The 21335-nt window shown below is 35.1% G+C and overlaps 1 protein-coding gene across 3 annotated transcripts in view; it reads right to left on the bottom strand.

Moving 5' to 3' along the window:
* LOC149786201 (lambda-crystallin-like) overlaps positions 1-21335 on the bottom strand; it is a 96822-nt gene that overhangs the window by 7027 nt on the left and 68460 nt on the right. Inside the window, exons 1-4 of one of the 3 annotated variants that reach the window (XM_089976558.1) lie at positions 21032-21235; positions 13421-13655; positions 9684-9845; positions 2842-3036 (exon numbers count right to left, since the gene is read on the bottom strand). In XM_089976558.1, coding sequence (XP_089832684.1) covers positions 2842-3036; positions 9684-9845; positions 13421-13655; positions 21032-21081 — 642 coding nt within the window. In that variant the 5' untranslated portion in view covers positions 21082-21235. Of the gene's footprint in view, positions 1-2841; positions 3037-9683; positions 9846-13420; positions 13656-20843; positions 20954-21031; positions 21236-21335 lie in introns of those variants that run through there. The other 2 variants (XM_089976560.1, XM_089976559.1) reach the window with 2 other exon arrangements.

Genomic DNA, 21335 nt, shown 5'->3' with positions numbered 1-21335 from the left:
ATTAGGACACTGAGTAAGACACTTGCTGATGGAGTAGGACACTGAGTAAGACACTTGCTGATGGGGTAGGACTCTGAGTAAGACACTTGCTGATGGAGTAGGACACTGAGTAAGACACTTGCTGATGGAGTAGGACACTGAGTAAGACACTTGCTGATGGAGTAGGACACTGAATAAGACACTTGCTGATGGAGTAGGACACTGAATAAGACACTTGCTGATGGAGTAGGACACTGAGTAAGACACTTGCTGATGGAGTAGAACACTGAGTAAGACACTTGCTGATGAATTAGGACAATGAGTAAGACACTTGCTGATGGAGTAGGACACTGAGTAAGACACTTGCTGATGGAGTAGGACACTGAGTAAGCACTTGCTGATGGAGTAGGACACTGAATAAGACACTTGCTGATGAATTAGGACACTGAGTAAGACATTTGCTGATGGATTAGGACACTGGGTAAGACGTTGATGGATTAGGACACTGAGTAAGACACTTGCTGATGGAGTAGGACACTGAGTAAGACACTTGCTGATGGGGTAGGACTCTGAGTAAGACACTTGCTGATGGAGTAGGACACTGAGTAAGACACTTGCTGATGGAGTAGGACACTGAGTAAGACACTTGCTGATGGAGTAGGACACTGAATAAGACACTTGCTGATGGAGTAGGACACTGAATAAGACACTTGCTGATGGAGTAGGACACTGAGTAAGCACTTGCTGATGGATTAGGACACTGAGTAAGACATTTGCTGTTGGAGTAGGACACTGAGTAAGACACTTGCTGATGGATTAGGACACTGAGTAAGATACTTGCTGATGGAGTAGGACACTAAAACATTTGCTAATTGAGTAGGACACTGAGTAAGACAGTTTCTGATGGAGTAGGACACTAAGACACTTGCTGATGGAGTAGGATGCTAACTGAGTAAGACACTTTTGGAGTAGATCACTGAGTAAGACACTTCCTGATGGAGTAGTACACTATCTGACTGTGTAAGACACTTGCTGACCAAATAAGACACTTACTGACTGAGCAAGACAATTATTGATCAAGTAAAACACTTGTTGATCAAATAAGGTAATGAACAACATACTTTTTAACAAAGCAAGCAATTACTGACCCATTATGACACTTATTGCTTCAAGTTCACTTCTTAGTACAACAAATTAACTGTTTCTAAGTTTGCAAAAATGACACTGTCCAACATAAAATGTAAAAGATATCTGCAACTGATTTTCAACATTAATAGGGACTGGTTGGAAAAGGCAGCAGATGTTCTAAAATCAAGGAAGGATGTACTGGAAAAGGGGCAAGGTACAATTTAAGTTACTAGAATAGTGAAAAACACTCACTATTTTGTGCTCCCTGGAACTAAAACAGTTCTTATTATATCCTTTTTTCTTTGTTAACTTAACATTGTCAGAATTGTTCAGTATTCTATGATACTGAACACCTTGATTTTGCATGTATGTGCACAACACGTGTGCATAAATAGTATAGTGCATTAGGATCTAATTTGTAAACAAACCATGTGCACTTATGTAGTAGACTTTAAGTTAAGATGATAAAGTGAACAATGTGGACGGGTTTACTGAGTCACAAATGAAACTTTCAAACAAGCAAATGAATAAACCTGATATTCGCAACGTCCACAACAAACCTGAGATGCTGTATTGAAAATACCATTCTGTCATTTAAACAGTTATTTAGAAGAAATGTTCATAACTGCTCAAATCACATGTACTTCATGTGGAACTGACAAACATAAATCCAGTCCATAATCACTAAATTTAGTAGAATCGAAAAACATACCAAAATCCATTCACTGCAGACCAACTGGAAAGGTTGTTGCAATGTGCATTCATTCACAGTATGACTCTAAATTTCAACTTTAAGCAGACCAAAACGACATTTCTTATTAAAGTGATGCTGAGTGTATAACTACATTAAAACTTCGCTGGGTGGAGTTATGTGTGCATTTAAATTGTTGTTGTGTAATGATGAATCTGCTTCACTCAAAATGAAATGAATATTATATTCCATAGTGCCTTTTTGATAATTAAAATTGAAAGACTTCATATTTTCCCCACATTTTGATTCCAAACATTTAATGACAGAACAGACACACACATACTGATAAATCAAGATGCGTGCCTTGCTGCTCAAATCACATGTACTTCATGTAGAACTGACACAGATAAATCCAGTCCATAATCACTAAATTTAGCAAAACTGACAAAAATACCAAAATCCACTCATTTCAGACCAACTGGAAAAGTTGTTGCAATATGTATTCATTCACATTAGGACTCTATATTTCAATTTTAAACAGACCAAAATGACAAATTCCTTTCACATTTCGCTGGGTGGATCTATGTGCATATTAATATTATTGTTATGTATTGATGAATCTGCACTTGTGTATTTATTTTGGAATACAGCATAAATTCAATTACTTTGCTTCTTGTAAAGTATGTTTTTTTATATAGAATTAAGCCTTAGGTAGAGTAACAAAATAAGTACATAATAAAAAGGTTACTGCATTTGTATGGGAAAATATGAACTCGTTTTGTCAGATGGATACTGCACTCCACAAGGTCAGACAGTATCCATCTGAAAAAACTTGTTCCTATTTTCCCATACATATGCAGTAACCTATAATTATATTTTCACCAAGGCCAATATTTGTTGTTTAATATTCTTTTCTTTCAAATGTAAAAAATGCTATTCCAGTGGAGTTCTATACATTTACATTAAATAATTGATGTTCTGTCATGCTTTTTAATATTTTGTGGTTTTTTAATTTTTATTGTTGATAAAAACAATGTGTTTACCTGATACATATTCCAGCATTCATTGATGCAAGCATATTGGATCCTGTTTAAAGCAAATCCCAGACTTTCCTTCTGCAGTGTGATAGGAGATTGCCCAATCTTGTCCATCAGCAACCGTGTTTTCTGTGTGACCTCTGGTCGTGAAAATGGGGCAGGCACAATCTCAACCAGTGGCACAAAGTAGGGGGGATTAATCTAATTGTAAAAACAACAGAAATGAACAAAATGATACAAAGTAATCTATTAAAAAGTATCAACAGTACTCAAATATTGTAAAAGTATCTATAGTACTCAAATACTGGAAAAGTATCTACAGTACTCAGTGTAAAAGTATCACAGTACTCAAACAGTGTAAAAGTATCTACAGTACTTAAACACTGTAAACTTCTACAGAATTAAAACATTGTAAAAGTATCTACAAAACTCAAACATTGTAAAAGTATCTACAGTATTATAACACTAAAAGTATCTACAGTACTCAAACACTAAACATATATACAGTACTTAAACACTGTACAAGTATCTACAGTACTCAAACACTGTACAAGTATCTACCATACTCAAACACTGTAAAAGTAATTACAGTGCTAAATAAATCTATAAGTATATACAGTAATCAGACACTAAACATATCTAAAGTGCTTTAACATTGTAAAGTATCTACAATACTCAAACATTGTAAAAGTATATACAGTACTCAAATATTGTAACAGTATCTACAGTACTCAAATATTTTAAAAATAAAATACAGGTGGTGAGTAAATATTGCATTCACATGATAACTGGTCCAATTGTATGTCATATATACATACTGCATATATTTTGTTGCCCTTTGAGAAAGAAGATATGGTTGCTTTGTGTGACAATTCCATAACTGTAAGTTTCATATGGTATGACCTTAGGAATGGAAATGGGCAAACAACTCAATTATAAGGGGAAACAACTCCATTATAAGATGAAACAACTCCATTAAAAGGAGAAGTCCGTGAGAAAATCTGTAATGGACGAGCATGCTTGGGAAAGGAAACAAAGATTAAAAGAGAAGGATACAGATAGAGAGAAATTTGAGATGGAGTGACAGGCAAAGAGGTAAAGAACAGAATTCCACAAAAGAAAGATAGTATTTGAAAGGAAAACAGAGAAGCATGCAAAGAAGGAGAAGACAGAATTAGAGAAGCAGGCAGAGAAGGAAAGGATAGGGTGGCAAAGAGAAGGTTAGTTGGAAGCCATAGAGTCAGAAGACAGGAAAATAGATAGTGTATACAAGAAATATGAATTACTGTAAGCTAAGAGGTAGGGGAAGAAGACCCTAGCTCAAGCAAGTTAAGGGGCCCAAAATTGTCCCCATTTGAAAACAATATGGATAACAAGGATAGCTATTTGCATAGGAATGAAGGATATGGCACTGTCCACAAGTGGAGAAAGGATTGGTTGCTCAGTCTCAGCACATTACTAAAGGGTAAAGTACTACATTTACTCATGACTGAAGCGATACATTATTAATATGATTAAGTATAGTAAACCTGACAATCATGACATTCACCCAATTCGTCAGTAGGAAACCCAAGAAAGGTATGACATTCACCCAATAGGATGGAAAATTATAACCAGTAGTGGGTTGAATGTGGTAAGATTAAAAACATTCAAGGGTTTTTATCCACTTTTTATTTTGGGACCAGCTGTTAACTCTTTGCAGTTGTTGTAGGGTTTAATGCCATTTTTCAGAACAAGATAGGCTATACATGGAGGCCAGTATAAATGGTGGAGGAAGAACCCGGGAAACCCTGGACAAAACCACCGACCCACGAGAAGCTACTGGCATGCTTTTTCACATACCCACATTGGCCAAACCCTGAAACTTGAACCCATGCATACAGAGGTGAGATGGCAATGATCCATAACGGTGAGCGCTTTAGACCACTTGGCCACTCAGTGCCCCCTAACTCCTTGTGGTAAGGGGTTGTATTTATTTCTGATGGAAAGCAAATTTTTAAGTAAATTGTGTTTGTCTTTTGATTGCTTACCCAATCACATTAATGTTAGGATATTAGCCTTCTTCTTCGTGAATCCAGGCCAACAAAGAGACACAAATTTTCTTTTTTCTATCTTATTCAAAGGGCAATAACTCTTGCCCATTACATCCCCTTGTCACCAATAAGCATCACTAGTTTTTTTTAGCTGAGCACTATATTAACAAGAACCCTCACATGGCAGGGTAGTTGGGAGGGACTTTAAGTAATGTGATCTGAGTATAATGAACATATAACCCATTTCAGCCTCAAAGTAAGGGCTTAAGGGGTGACATAATGTTTCCTGGCTTTCACCAGAAGAAACAGGCACCTGCATGTGCCACGACATGTCTCTGTGAATTTCAAGTAGTGCTTGAGTGCAAGAACATGATCTTGCATGGTCACTGCTCTCGACCTGTCTATGGAAGACAGCGAGCGAATAACGACTCTTTGACTGCCGACAGATATTAACCTATTTTTGGCTACAAAGCCTGATTGTGCCAAAGGACAAACAAACCATTAGGTCTGAATTGAAGATAGTTGGGCATGAAACTCATTTACCCTGCATGCTGAAGCTAAAGCTATCAGGAAACATGTTTTGTATCATAGTAGCTTCATCAAGGTGTGAGCTAAGGACTCAAATTTATTTGAATTGAACCATGTTAAAACCCAAGACAGATTTCATTTTGGAAACACAGTGATGGATTTTGGTTGATTGAGATCACATTCAGCTAAAAGAGCTGACAGATCTTAATCATGCCCAATATTATGTTTACCATGATGCCTGAATATGTCTGATATAATGTCTACCATGATGCCTGAATATGCCTACCATGATGCCTGAATATGCCCGATACCATGTCTACCATGATGCCCAATATCATGTCTATCATAATGCCTGAATATGCCCGATATCATGTCTACCATGATTCCTGAATATGTCTGATATAATGTTTACCATGATGCCTGAATGTCTGATATCATGTCTACCATGATGCCTGAATGTTTGATATCATGTCTATTATGATGCCTGAATATGTCTGAAATCATGTCTGTCATGATGCCTAAATATATCTGATATCATGTCTATCATTATGCCTGAATGTCTGATTTCATGTCTACCATGATGCCGGAATATGTCTGATATCATGTCTATTGTGATGCCTGAATATGCCCGATATCATGTCTACCATGATGCCTGAATATGTCTAATATCATGGAGCAATAGCCTTTGATAGTAACTGAAGTCAACTGTTTCTTCTGGATGAGCCAGAGAAAAAATTCAGCCAGTTGAGAAACTGAAGCATTCTGAGAGACCATGGTACCAGTCCATGAAAAAATACCACTTTTCCTCATAAGCCTTCAGAATGGAGGGCATTATTGCTCCTGAGATTCCCTCCACAATCAAAGGTTTGAACTGTTTGTCTACAAGGCTGTCTGGACAAGAGCCAAGCATGAAGACAATATGGGCAGGGATGGAACATCCATGATTGTGGTTGCTTGAAAAGATATAGGTTGACCAGAAATCTTCCTAAGTGGTTATATTGTTAGATCAAGTAGATTTGTAAACCAGGACTTATCCCAAGAGGGACTATCAGAATCATTATGCACTTCTGACACCGTAACTACTGGATTATTTTGGTACCAAGAGTGTGGGAGGGTACGCAAATGCCCATAACCCCTTACAACTGACTGATAGAACATCCTTGGCCCAAGCTTCTGGGTCTGGAACTGGAGAGACAAAGTTGGGCAATTTGTGATTCCACCTTGTCACAAAAAGATCAATCATCAGATGCTTTAAAAGTGCACAGATCCAAATGAAGATTGATTAATGGCTTTCACTTCCAGGATGTTGATATGCAGAAGCTGCTCCCCATGCCTCCCACATGCCAATGACAGTAATTAAGTCTGGCAACAGGTGGGCACCCAACTGTACAACACTGGCATTGGTTCATACAATTAATTCCACATCAACGTTAACTTTCCTTGACTTATTCTGTCTTTCCTTCCATTTTGATGCCATCTGGACTACTGTGGCCTAGTCTTCCTCTGTATTACGCATGCTGAATGCCACAGACGATGTACACTTATAGTATATAAGATACAAGAGTCATGGTTGTCTTCCTTTACTTTGAACATTTGGTATTTCATGCATTTAGTTGGCATTTCTGCAGAAAACAACACAAGAAGAGAAAACACAGCCAAAATGAGCAATTCAGCATGTTACTAACTTGTTAATACCACCCCGTTAATAACAGTGTAAGCAAAAATAGTCAGTGTCGTGCTAACTTGTAAAAGACAAAATGAGTTCAACAACAGCATGTTGAAACATAGTCTTAAATAGGCGAAGTCTGTAAAGGTGACAAAGTCACTAAAATTCGGATACAAAATTAAAACAATGAATACAACCTGTAGAAGAATTATTGTCCAATACAATAAATCCAAATGTAAAGTTGGATGGTCCAATTTTAATACTAAGATGGCTTGGATTGTAGGAGGTATAATGTATGTGTTATCAGTAAAGCAGAGAAACTAAAAATCTGGTGATACCTGACAGTGGAATAGGGAGGTAATGTCAAGAGTTATAGCCCTTTGTCTATATGAGTTAAACAGAAAAAGTCAAATTTTCATCTTTTAGTATGACATGCAATCAAGAGGTAACAGGCTAATATTCCTGACGTTAAAGTGACAAAGGTGGAAATTTTCAATCTGGAAAGGGTGCAAATACAATGATGTCAGAAGTAGGATCAGATTAGGCATAGTGTATGGTTGCTTCTTCTTTCTTTATATTTATTTATGATTGACTGAATGATTGATGTGCAGTGCATGCTCCACAATTTAACAGCATCATCATCAGCAAGGTGCAGAGCCTGCAGTCCACCAGGGAACACTGTCAGAGGACAGTTGTTTACAATGTGTGACATGGTCTATACAGTTCCACAGCAACAGGAAGAGTCAGTGGCCTGGCCCCATTAGACAAGGTTGACTGCACAACAACCCTGTCCTGTCTGGAAGTGGTTCAGCATGGTTCAAGGAAGACATTAAAGGTTGAAGCCAGGAGGGCAGACAGATGGCTCAGCTACGAGGGAGTGGTTTACAACATCTGTTGAAGACCACTTGACACTCCATGCCGAAATAGCTGTCATATCCTAATAGTGATAATGTTATGTTACACAGGTCTTGAATGTTTTTCTTATCTGTTTCAGATTGTGACCTTCCAAACAAAGAGATAACACAGTGAATTTTATCAGAAAGCTGTCCACTTTACAAGAGCAGATCTTCAGCGGTTGAACTGATTTTGGATGGGGAGTTGGTGAACTCTGGTTTATTTTGTAAAAACTATATGCTATTGTTGATGGTGACATTGAATCAGAGGACAGTACTAACTATCTTGCAGTGAGGGACCAAAGTTTCAGGACCAATGTGTCTGCAGTGAATAAGGGAACTCTTGAGGGATCCTTCAGCAAACTGGGAGGGGCAGGCCATGCATGGTCGCTCCTTGACCATTCAACTAGATCTGTGTAACTGGAAATACTTTGTGACTCTCGACTGGACAGCACAAGTTACATATATTCCATTGTTTAACAAATACCGGTATTCAGTATCACCATATGAATGAAAATCGTGTAAAACATATATCCCATACTTGTGGATGAAACATTATTCACATTTTTGTACAAATTCTATGCTTTGATTATACCTTACTCACAGTTGTGTACATCCTATACTTTGATACCCTTGGTGATAGATGAAAATGAATTCATTTTTGTGATTAAATTCTAAAAATTGATCAATCATCATTATTTATCCATATATCAATTATATTTGTTCATTAAGTTACGTACCTTGCTTCTTGTTAGATTACTCACTGAAGTTACATGTTCTGATTAGGAACAATATAATATCCTTATATCAGTTATGCATCATTCTGTTCAACTCATTGTTGGACTCTGTGTGAATGAGTTTAGTGTCAGATTCATTCACCATTCAAATAATTTATACATCTCATTCACAAAACTGCATCTTTGCTAAAACTGAATCCCAATCTGGATCATAATGTTACAATATTTTAAATAGTTTTCAAAACTTATTTAATATTTAATGTTTTTTCAGCAGAGAATTATTTACTGGTACATATATAAACATGTATAACAAAAATGCCAACTGAAGTACAGCTGTACTTGCATTCACCAGCCAATCTCATTGTATTCATAATATTAATTCCATTGAAAATATTCATAAAGAAACATGTCCACAACATTTCTGGTAGATTCCATTGAATCTTTATACTTAAATATCTTTTTAATAAACTCAAACCAGCTCATGAACCACAATATTTTCCAAAACATTCATACTTACCAGACATAACAAAGCTTATTATAGCATGATTTTGTTGTACATTAAAAAAACGTTTTCTTTCATTAAACTGAGTGTGGATGTTTCTGTACAGAATCACATTTCATTACTGTGAACTTTTGTGACCTCACAATAATTGACATGAGAAAGATATTAACTGAATTTACTTCTTGAAAATATCATGGACACTTTATGTGGCACTGAATAATAATAATAATAATGAGGACTTTGTATAGTGCCTAATCTTTAGAAGCTCTAGGCGCTTTACAACATTAGAAAATACCTATAAGATAAAAAACATATAATGATATGATTACAAAAACAAACACCATGAAATAAGAAAACATTAAAAAACATTAAAATACCCTTTCTTAGGAAGTATTTCAAAAATCTTGATGAATAACTGTCAATAATAATCAATGAACACTTTCTACAATACATTTTAATAAAACAAAATATTCCCAAGTTTGAACTTACCGGGTGAGCTACAAGGGCATTCTCCTTGTGTTTCAATCCCTCAGCAAACATGGAGGCACAAAGACAGCTGCTGGAACTGGCTAAAATCATGTTATCAGAGGCCAGCTCATCCATCTGGGCAAATACCTTCTTCTTCAGGTCCAAGTTCTCTGGTACACACTCCTAGTAATAAACAATAAACAACCAGGCATATTACATTATTAACATACCACCCCTCACCTTCCCAGTCTTGCTATAATATGACCCATAACCCCACACCTTCCCAGCCTTGCTATGATATGACCCCTAACCCCTCACCTTCCCAGCCTTGTCATGATATGACCACTAATCCCTCAACTTCCCAGTCTTGCCATGATATGACCCCATAATCCCTTACCTTCCCAGTCTTACTATATGACACCTAACCCCTCATCTTCCCAGTCTTGCTATAATATGACCCATAACCCCTCATCTACCCAGCCATGCTATGATATGACCCCTAAACCCTCACATTCCCAGCCTTGTCATGATATGACCCCTAACCCCTTACCTTCCCAGTCTTACTATATGACCCCTAACCCCTTATCTTCCCAGCATTGCTATGATATGACCCCTGACATTCCCAGCCTTGCCATATGACCCCTAATCCCTCACCTTCCCAGTCTTACTATATGACCTCTAACCCCTCACCTTCCCAGTCTTGCCATGACATGACACTGAATCCCTCACCTACCCAGCGTAGTTAATTTTATATGACCCCTAACCCCCCACCTTGTCATTTAACCACTAACCCCTCACCATCCCAGTCTTGCTATATGACCCCTAACCCCTCACCTTCCCAGTCTTGCCATGATATGACATTGAATCCCTCACCTAACCAGCCAAGCTAATTCTATATGTCCCCAAACCCCTCACCTTCCCAAATTGCCATATGACCCCTAACCCATCACCATCCCAGTCTTGCTATGATATGTCACCTAACCACTCACCTTCCTAGTCTTGCTATGATATGACACCTAACCCCTCACCTTCCCTGCAATGCCATGATAATAAACAACTTTACGAAAGAACACAAGAATTTCTAGTCCATCTTTACAGAGAACATCACTTCCTAAAACTTCTAAGGTTTAGGCAGGGTCCAACAAATCATGTGACCAGATCACAGGGGCTACCATAAAACTGGGTCTAGGGTACTAAACATTGATATTTGGTTGTTATATGGGCGACTTAATATCTTTACTTTTCCTAAATGTTTTTCAATTGAACAAAGAAAATGTAATATTTTATTTATTTCAGAAAGAATACTTTTACTGATTCATGACAAGATAATAAAAGTTGAGATACCATTCGTGCTTGGATTTCACTAAAATATACCTTTAAGTTTGGACACAAAGTTCATACTTGGATTTCACTAAAATATACCTTTAAGTTTGGACACAAAGTTCATACTTGGATTTCACTAAAATATACCTTTAAGTTTGGACACGAAGTTCATACTTGGATTTCACTAAAATATACCTTTAAGTATGGACACAAAGTTCATACTTGGATTTCACTAAAATATACCTTTAAGTTTGGACACAAAGTTCATACTTAGATTTCACTAAAATATACCTTTAAGTTTGGACACAAAGTTCATACTTGGATTTCTTCAAAAGTGCAGCAAATTTAATTTGGGATACTAAGTTCATGCTTGGATTTCTTCAAAAAGATAGTGAATTTAAGTCAGAATGTTAAGTTCATGCCTTAGTTTTATCAACAGATACTCAATTTAAGTCAGGATATTAAGTTCATGCTTGGATGTCACCAGAACAACGTAAGTTTGGACTTAGACTTACAACTTGAATCCAATGATATGAATGACTAAAATTTATGTCCACCTTAACACTGACTAATAAATGTCAAATCTACTTCTAACTTTAAGACTTATTTTTGTAAAATGTGACCAGTTGCCAGTGGATGACTGGGCAGTCATCTGTGAAATTTTTCAGATCCTGAACACCACCAAGATTTCACCATTTAAAAAAACTCCATGTAAATAAAAAATAAAAAAAAACTGCCATCTACACTAGCTTCAAACTGAGCCCAATTGCTAACTGCACAGACCCAGATCTGTCATTGCATACTGCACCGGCAGATCTAGGTCTGTGCAGTTTGTTTGGAGTGATCAGCAGAACAAACAACATAGACCCGGATCTGCAGGCACATTAAAAGGCTATTGATTTTTATGGATTCAAACTCTTTGTTACTGATAGAAACATATATAATGTGAAAAATATGTTTTTCCAGTTGTTAAAGGATCAACTGACTATTCTAAAGTGAAAATTTTGGAAAGCTCAAAATTATTTTTGAAGCATAGTAGAAAGTATGTGGACTATTTTAATTAACTTATATCACAGAATGTATAATATGAATTACAGGTCATTTCTTTCTCCAAGGTTCAACCTTCTTTTTTTTTTTAAAGCTACAGCTGTTTTTACTAATCCTAACACAGACTGTTTCTTATCATTCCATTCCTATAAATGAGTGGACTACATGTATTATCAATCATACTGATGAAAATAGCTTCACTTGTAATAAGTTTACTTGTTAATTTCACAAATCATGACATTACTACTTCTGTTCTCTGTTTCAGTGGTTACCTATAATTAGCAATCACTTGTCTTGCATGAATAATAATGAGCTTGTTTTGCTCATGCTGACTTCATAATAAATCAACAGTTATATATATATATATATATATATATATATATATATATATATATATATATATATATATATATATATATATATATACACATACACACACACCTATGTGATTGTTTGACAATGACAACTAAGCTAAGCTGGGTATTAGAAACTTATAAAACCTTGTATACAATGTTTTTGCTCTCTGGGAACTGTAATAACTACATTGTATATTTAAACTGATTTTGTTCAAAGAAAAGATAACTGCTGGTTCTATTCACAGATGGAGTTAGTGTTTTCTGTAATTGTGACACATCCACAGTACTATGATGTGAGCTAATCATAAAACTTGAAGCTATAGTTTTAACAGATGGATGTAAAAAAATCGACCAATACATCCCGAGTTTCATTTCTGTTTTCAAGTTTGGTTGAGAAGCCTGGACATTTGTACACTTTTGGAAAACTGAACTATTGAGTTGTTATTAACATGTGGACCTTTAGAAAACGTTCCTTGGAAAGAAATCAAATAAAAAATTTATTAGACAAGGTGACACAACTTATTTCTAATGTACACTATGTTGATAGGCAAATATATAAAGAAAATTAAAATTACTCAATTTAATATATATATATATATATATATATATATATATATATATATATATATATATATATATATATATATATATATAAGGTAATGAAGTTTCAACCTCTTGTCAAAAAATGTATAAAAAAATAGGGTTGTCGAGCAAGTGTATTTTGTTAGAGCTATTTTGGGCATGTGTCTGAAAAACATCCTTTTACCAACCTGTTAGGTTTAGTTTAGGAGATGCATCTTGATGAGTACTTGACTCTCATCTCAGAGTAGGTCACTGTGACCAATATTTGTAAAAATGTATTTGAAGTTTAGTTCTCAAGTGATGTTCATGCTAGAACACGAGGGGACTTGTGTTTATTTTTGTATTTAATTTAGGAAAGAACATAAAATGTAAATCAGTTGAATGCAGTATGCTGTCTTAATTTTATAGGAATTTAGTTTATTTTTTTTATATATAAAAAGTATAGGATACCTGAACATAAAATGCTCCTTCTAAACACTCAGGAAGTGAGCTGGTGCCATGAATCCTTGCTGCTTGTTCATCACTTGTTCCACTCCCTCTGATCACTCCTTGGGACTGGTATCTGGCTAGAGTCTGCTTTGTTTGTACTAGGGCTTTTGACAGCTGGTTTGGGTCCACATCAAACAGATACACATTATAACCTGCTCCAGCAAATATCATTGCCCAGTTCTGACCAATCAATCCACTAAAAAAATGAGAAACAATTAAGTTTATATCTGCCTTAACCTCTGGGCCAGACCAGAACTTGGAATAGGATGGTGATAATGGATAAAATTGGTCTACTGTACATACTTGTTTACATGTTGAGACCAATTGCATACAATCTAGACAATGTATAATGCACTGGTCAATCAATGTTGTTTTTATTCTACTGATTACTTCTAACGAATTGCATAGACCCAGATCTGCTGCCATGTTATGTGATGGTGGACCTGGGTCTGTGCACTCTGCAGCTGAACTAGATTTATAAATGAGGATATATGGTAGCCACTATAACTGGTGGAGGAAGAACCTGGGAAAACCCCATTAGGAACCACTGACCCATGGGAAGCTACCTGCAGCTTTCTCACATGCCCACATTGACCTAGTCTGAGATCTGAACCCATGTTAACAGAGGTGAGATGGCAGTGATTGGTAAGGCATGTACTTTCGACCACTCAGCCATCTGGGTACCAAATTATTCATCAAGCTCCTCAGCTTAAGTGCACACTCAGATATTAATAAATACATTATAAAAATCGTATCATATTTCTCTTAATTTTTTTAATAAAAGAAACATAATCTCATTCTAAATATATTTTAATTTTTATCTTCATTTTCATGTAAGTAAAGCTAATTGTGCTCTGCAATCAAAATCATTTTTTTTCTGTTGGCAATTATTCAGGTTTTATTCATATCCAAAGAGAATATCTTCTCTGACCTACAGTTTGTTTCTTGCATCAGTATCTTACATGAGCAAATCATAAAGACAAAATGCATATTTAGAAAATCAATATTTACAAACATAGCAAAACTGAGATAACTCAAGTCAAAATTCAGAAGATTTTGAGATTAAATGACCAGATCTCTTAATAAAACAAAACACAAACACAGACATGCACTTTATTAAATGCCAGATTCATAATAAAACAAAACACAGACATGCACTTTATTAAATGGCCAGATCTCATAATAAAACAAACACAGACACGCAATTTATTAAATGGCCAGATCTCATAATAAAACAAAACACAGACATGCACTTTATTAAATGGCCAGATCTCATAATAAAACAAAACACAGACATGCACTTTATTAAATGGCCAGATCTCATAATAAAACAAAACACAGACACACACTTTATTAAATGGCCACATCTCATAATAAAACAAACACAGGCACACAATTTATTAAATGGCCAGATCTCATAATAAAACAAAACACAGACATGCACTTTATTAAATGGCCAGATCTCATAATAAAACAAAACACAGACATGCAATTTATTAAATGGCCAGATCTCATAATAAAACAAAACACAGACATGCACTTTATTAAATGGCCAGATCTCATAATAAAACAAAACACAGACATGCACTTTATTAAATGGCCAGATCTCATAATAAAACAAACACAGACACGCAATTTATTAAATGGCCAGATCTCATAATAAAACAAAACACAGACACACACTTTATTAAATGGCCAGATCTCATAATGAAACAAAACACAGACACACACTTTATTAAATGGCCACATCTCATAATAAAACAAACACAGACACACAATTTATTAAATGGCCACATCTCATAATAAAACAAAACACAGACATGCACTTTATTAAATGGCCAGATCTCATAATAAAACAAACACAGACACGCAATTTATTAAATGGCCAGATCTCATAATAAAACAAAACACAGACACACACTTTATTAAATGGCCACATCTCATAATAAAACAAACACAGACACACAATTTATTAAATGGCCAGATCTCATAATAAAATAAAACACAGACATGCACTTTATTAAATGGCCAGATCTCATAATAAAACAAAACACAGACATGCAATTTATTAAATGGCCAGATCTCATAATAAAACAAAACACAGACATGCACTTTATTAAATGGCCAGATCTCATAATAAAACAAAACACAGACACACACTTTATTAAATGGCCAGATCTCATAATGAAACAAAACACAGACACACACTTTATTAAATGGCCACATCTCATAATAAAACAAACACAGACACACAATTTATTAAATGGCCAGATCTCATAATGAAACAAAACACAGACATGCACTTTATTAAATGACCAGATCTCACAATGAAACAAAACTCGGACACACACTTTATTAAATGGCCACATCTCATAATGAAACAAAACACAGACACACACTTTATTAAATGGCCACATCTCATAATAAAACAAACACAGACACACAATTTATTAAATGGCCAGATCTCATAATAAAACAAAACACAGACATGCACTTTATTAAATGGCCAGATCTCATAATAAAACAAAACACAGACATGCAATTTATTAAATGGCCAGATCTCATAATAAAACAAAACACAGACATGCACTTTATTAAATGGCCAGATCTCTTAATAAAACAAAACACAGACACACACTTTATTAAATGGCCAGATCTCATAATAAAACAAACACAGACACGCAATTTATTAAATGGCCAGATCTCATAATAAAACAAAACACAGACACACACTTTATTAAATGGCCAGATCTCATAATGAAACAAAACACAGACATGCACTTTATTAAATGGCCAGATCTCACAATGAAACAAAACACGGACACACACTTTATTAAATGGCCACATCTCATAATGAAACAAAACACAGACACACACTTTATTAAATGGCCACATCTCATAATGAAACAAAACACAGACACACACTTTATTAAATGGCCACATCTCATAATGAAACAAAACACAGACACACACTTTATTAAATGGCCACATCTCATAATAAAACAAAACATAGACACGCACTTTATTAAATGGCAAGATCTCATGATAAAGCAAAACACAGACATGCACTTTATTTTTAAAATGTTGCTCAGAATAAGATCTTTGTTTATATGAAGTCTCAACATCCCTTCAGGATGTCTTTATAAAAAATATGGAGTACCTGAATAACTGATCATCCCTAATAAATTAATCTGCATAATTCAAATTTTAACAGGATGCATATTATCATTTCTGTTTGACATTAGCAAAAAATATACTGTGCAAATAATAGAAAGATGAACATCATTCATGTTCTTTTTATATGGTGACTGTAACCAAATCCAACATTTACAGATCCAAATAACCTAACTCATGTTTAACATGTTTGCACTTTCATCATCTCATATAAAAGAGTTGCAATAGTATTCATGACCAACACAAAGCATCCCCACAATTTCATTTTATAGACAGTTTTATTAGCTACAATAACCAGGGGAGGTAACAACATTAAAGACTTAAAGTGGCACCCTGCAATTTTGTAATTTGCATAGGGTTTCCTCACTGGTTATAATGGCTATTTAAAAAAGACTTTGTTCATCTTAGGTATTTTTCAAAGAACCTTTAATTCCCTTTATTTTGATGTATGATTAACAGGTGTAATACGGGTTATAGAGTATACAGCTTGGCCTTACTCCAGATGTGCACCTTTCATAAAAGTGCTAGCTTCACTTGGTCATTTTCACTTCCTGAACTTCAGAGGTAAATTATATTTAAAAAAAGAGCCGCTAACTTTTTTTTACATTTGATATATTTGGCAATTAATTCATTGCACTTTCAGAAGTTGGTATTGTTTAAAGTGGAAAAATTCATTTTCCCTATTTTAATAGCTGTTAAGTATAGTGTACTTTAGACTAATTCAGGCTGATTTTTTTTTTTAGCACAAGGGAGCAGTCATTTTAGTTAGCAGTGTGCTTAGATCATTTACAATTTCCAAAAGTACAATATCCTAAGAAATGTCAGCCACATTACATCAAAGTAGCATAGAGGTATGCCAACATTCTCTCCACTGTGGGGACCCCCGAGTGGCCGAGTGGTCTAAAGCGCTCACTGTTACGGATCACTGCCATCTCACCTCTGTCTGCGTGGGTTTGAGTCATGGGTTCGGCCTATGTGGGTATGTGAGAAAGCTTGCCAGTAGCTTCTTGTGGGTCGGTGGTTCTTTCCGGTGTTTTCTCGGGTTCCTCCTCCACTGTTAATACTGGCCGCCATGTATAGACTATCCTGTGGTGAAAAATGGTGTTAAATCCCACAACAACAACTCTCCACTGTGCATGTTTTAAATGAAAACAACTTCATCTTACACATGTCACTCTCTCAAAAGTACACAACAGCACCCCCTTACAGAGCGCTAAGGTATTATTACTGTATAATTTAATTTTGACCGTATGGCTGAAACATTTAAGTCGCAAGCATCAAAACAGTCCTTTTAATAATTCTCCTGTATTTCCCCCCCAGAGAACAGCATTTATTACGGTCAGAGTCTCAAACAAGTCCAGCCCCACCCCCCTTATGATACAAAGTGACCTATTTTAAAAATGTACATTACATTTTGTCAACATAGCAACCAATGTTATGCTGAAAGACAGGAACATAAAACTAGCCAGAATTATTCCTGAGATGTCAGCAACAAATTTTACAGTTTGAAAAGGGATGGAACAGATGAGGTTCATAAAGGTCAACGGTCAAATATTTGCTTCATTTTTAATATGGAAGAATTTGCTTTGTCATCATTGATTTTTTAATTTCATATCAAATAAATGAAAATAAATATTTTCACTATACATTTCTTTTGCTCAATGCAACAGTTTTAAATTTAAGTTGATTTTATTCCTATATTCTAAGATTCTAATTTCCCCATAATTAAGGTCACTACTCACACAAACAAGCCTCACGGCAAATTATGTAAGCAAGAGCAAAATAAGCATAATTAGATTATTTTCATGCTTAACATCAATATGAATGTACCATTTTATTCAGAACATCATACATAATGATATGAAAATGAGAAAAACAATTGCATACATATGTCAAATTTGTTTTCATGTGATGATCTACAGTTTCGTAGTTTGCATTGAGTTAGAATTTTAAAGAAAAAGAATTTCCCTGAGTTTTCTCACTGGTTATACTGGCTACTTAAAAAAGACATTGTCCATCTTAGGTATTTTTCAAAGAACCTTTAATTTCCTTCATTTTGGTGTATGACTGATGCATGTAATATGGATTATAGAGTATACAGCCCGGCCTTACTCCAGATGTGCACCTTTCAGAAAAGTGCTAGCTCCACTTGGTCATTTTCACTTCCTGAATTTCAGAAGTAAATTGAAAAAAAGAAAGAGCCAATAATTTTTTAACATTTTATATATTCATTCAATGAATGTTCAGAAGTTGGTATTGTCTAGTCTGGCAAAATTCATTTTCCCTATTTTAATAGCTTCTATGGAAAGTGTACTTTAGACTAATTCAGGCTGAAGTTTTAGCACAAAGGAGCAGTCATTTTAGTTAGCAATGTGGTTAGATCATGTACAATTTCGAAAAGTACAATATCCAAAGAAATATCATCCACATTACATTATTGTAGCATAGAGGTATGCCAACATTTTCTCCACTGTGCATGTTTTAAATGCAGACAACTTCACCTTTCATATGTCACTCTCTCAAAAGTACATAAAAACTGGTAAGCACCTTAAAAACTGGTTGTATTGATATCAAAACAAGTTATGCCCCTTGCACAAAAAAATTATAATACATGCACTGTTGATGAAAATATAAATGTTTTATCACTGGAAACAAAACTTTAAAGTACTAAAAAACCCAGACAGGATGCCAAAAAAAGTTGGTGAGATTAAAATTTTACTCCAAGTTAATACAAGTTATCATTGCCTTTATGCATTATGCATTTAGTAAATTTATGATTAGTCTCACATATTCAGTTATTTACAATTAATTTGTTGGGGTATCAATTTTCATGGTTTTGCCTCACCCATCCATCCTCCAAATTATATTTTTGGGGGTATTTCAATTCTTTTGATTAGGGATGGGATTATATCATTTTTAGAGAGAATATTTCCTCATTGGGTCTCTAAATTGTTTGTAGGAACCATGAAGGCCACCACAATTGATATGTCACATAAGGTGGTGAATTTATGAAATTTATTCATTTATTCATGAATCACTCAGTGAGGCGACATAGCAGCAATCTTGAACAATGGTATAACTTTGTGTTAAAGTTTCTGAAAGCTGTAGTACATCTACATCAGATACCGAGTTCTGCTTAAATAGTCATCAGGACTGACATTCCATTCCACAAAACCCTTGATTATTTATTTTCAGCAGTCCTGCACTCTAATGTCCTTCATTATAATGCAGTTCCTGTTGTAAGTTATGGTCACTGATCCCATTTCATCGAGTAGTAGTACTGTAGAATTATATTATGTACTTTATCATAAGGTTGTCTCTTACAAACTTGTAGTTGTACACTATGGCTCCAAAGGACTGCATTATAACAAGATATAACCATATAATATACTTCTCAGTGTTATGATCAGGGACTACTTTGTTTTAAAAGCTTTTGCTCTTGGTCATAATGCATCGTCTATTCTAGAATGAGGAACTTGTGCTTATTTCTTAACAATCATACCAAAAAACTTAAATGTGTGAAAATAGTGCATCATATTTCTAAGCCCTACCTTTTTCCTTCATTTAACTCATTATATTTTCATATAATTAACCCTTTTTAAATGGATGACAGAATCCCCCCCCATAATTTTCAGTTCTGAAATTTATCCCGACATGTTATATAAGTAATCTGAAGACATAAGCCAATTCATTTATCAAAATAGGACAAACTTTAACGTCAGTGAGAAGCTATATATCATGTTATTTAGGCAACAGTAAGGTATTTTCAACATGGTATAAGCTTTAAATTAAAGCTTATACCATGTTGAAAATACCATACTGTTGCCTAAATAACATGATATATAGCTTCTCACTGACATTAAAGTTTGTCCTACTTTGATAAATGAATTGGACATTAAAGTTCAATGTCAGTGAGAAGCTATATAGTATGTTATTTAGGCAACAGTATGGTACTTTCAACATGGTATAAACTTCATCTGCAGCCACTGGAAAAATTTTGACTTAAAAGCTTCGATTAAAATACTCAAATACTTCCTTGTTCAACATTAAGCTTAAATTAATCTGCTATCTATGTAATGATACAAAACCACATTGCATAATGTTTGGATTGTGTTCATATTTCATAACCACTTGCGTTAACTTGACCCGGTCACGGGAGTAAAAAAATGTATCGTACAATCTGGAATCTGCATTCGTCTTCTAAAAATACCTTAAGAACTATAAAGGTACACTCATTCATTACATCACGACAGGATAAATCTTGCATCTGATCTGTGCAATCAAACATGAAAATATTCCGTGATTTAAGTCGTATTCTGCAAGGAGTTTTGCTTTTTACACCGATCGGCAAGTGCCCTAGTAATGAATGAATACACTCAAAAGAACTATGAAAACAACCTTCCCACAATGGCAACTTTCTCTTCTCCATGTACTGTTGCTCCTTCCATTTTGTAAAGTTAGCAAAAAAAAAAATGATGTTTAATGTAAAGGATTGAAGTATGCAAGCAAGTTCCAATTATCAAACGGCGCAAGATAAAGGAATATCGGCTAAAAGGACAGGGCAATTCTTAACACGAGCACATTTGTGGGTGCGCTTGATCCACGCTTAATGAAAGAGCAAGAACGGTGCACTGTTACAGACTACATCCAGTCCAGCGTTAGTTCCAGAATTAATATAGGATGGCGTCCTCCATACGAAAGA

The sequence above is a fragment of the Sinohyriopsis cumingii genome, chromosome 12, assembly GCF_028554795.1.
Source record: "Sinohyriopsis cumingii isolate HCF-2022 chromosome 12, ASM2855479v2, whole genome shotgun sequence".
NCBI lineage: Eukaryota > Metazoa > Mollusca > Bivalvia > Unionida > Unionidae > Sinohyriopsis > Sinohyriopsis cumingii.
Note: the sequence above shows the minus strand (reverse complement) of the source record. Positions and strands in the feature narration are given on the sequence as shown.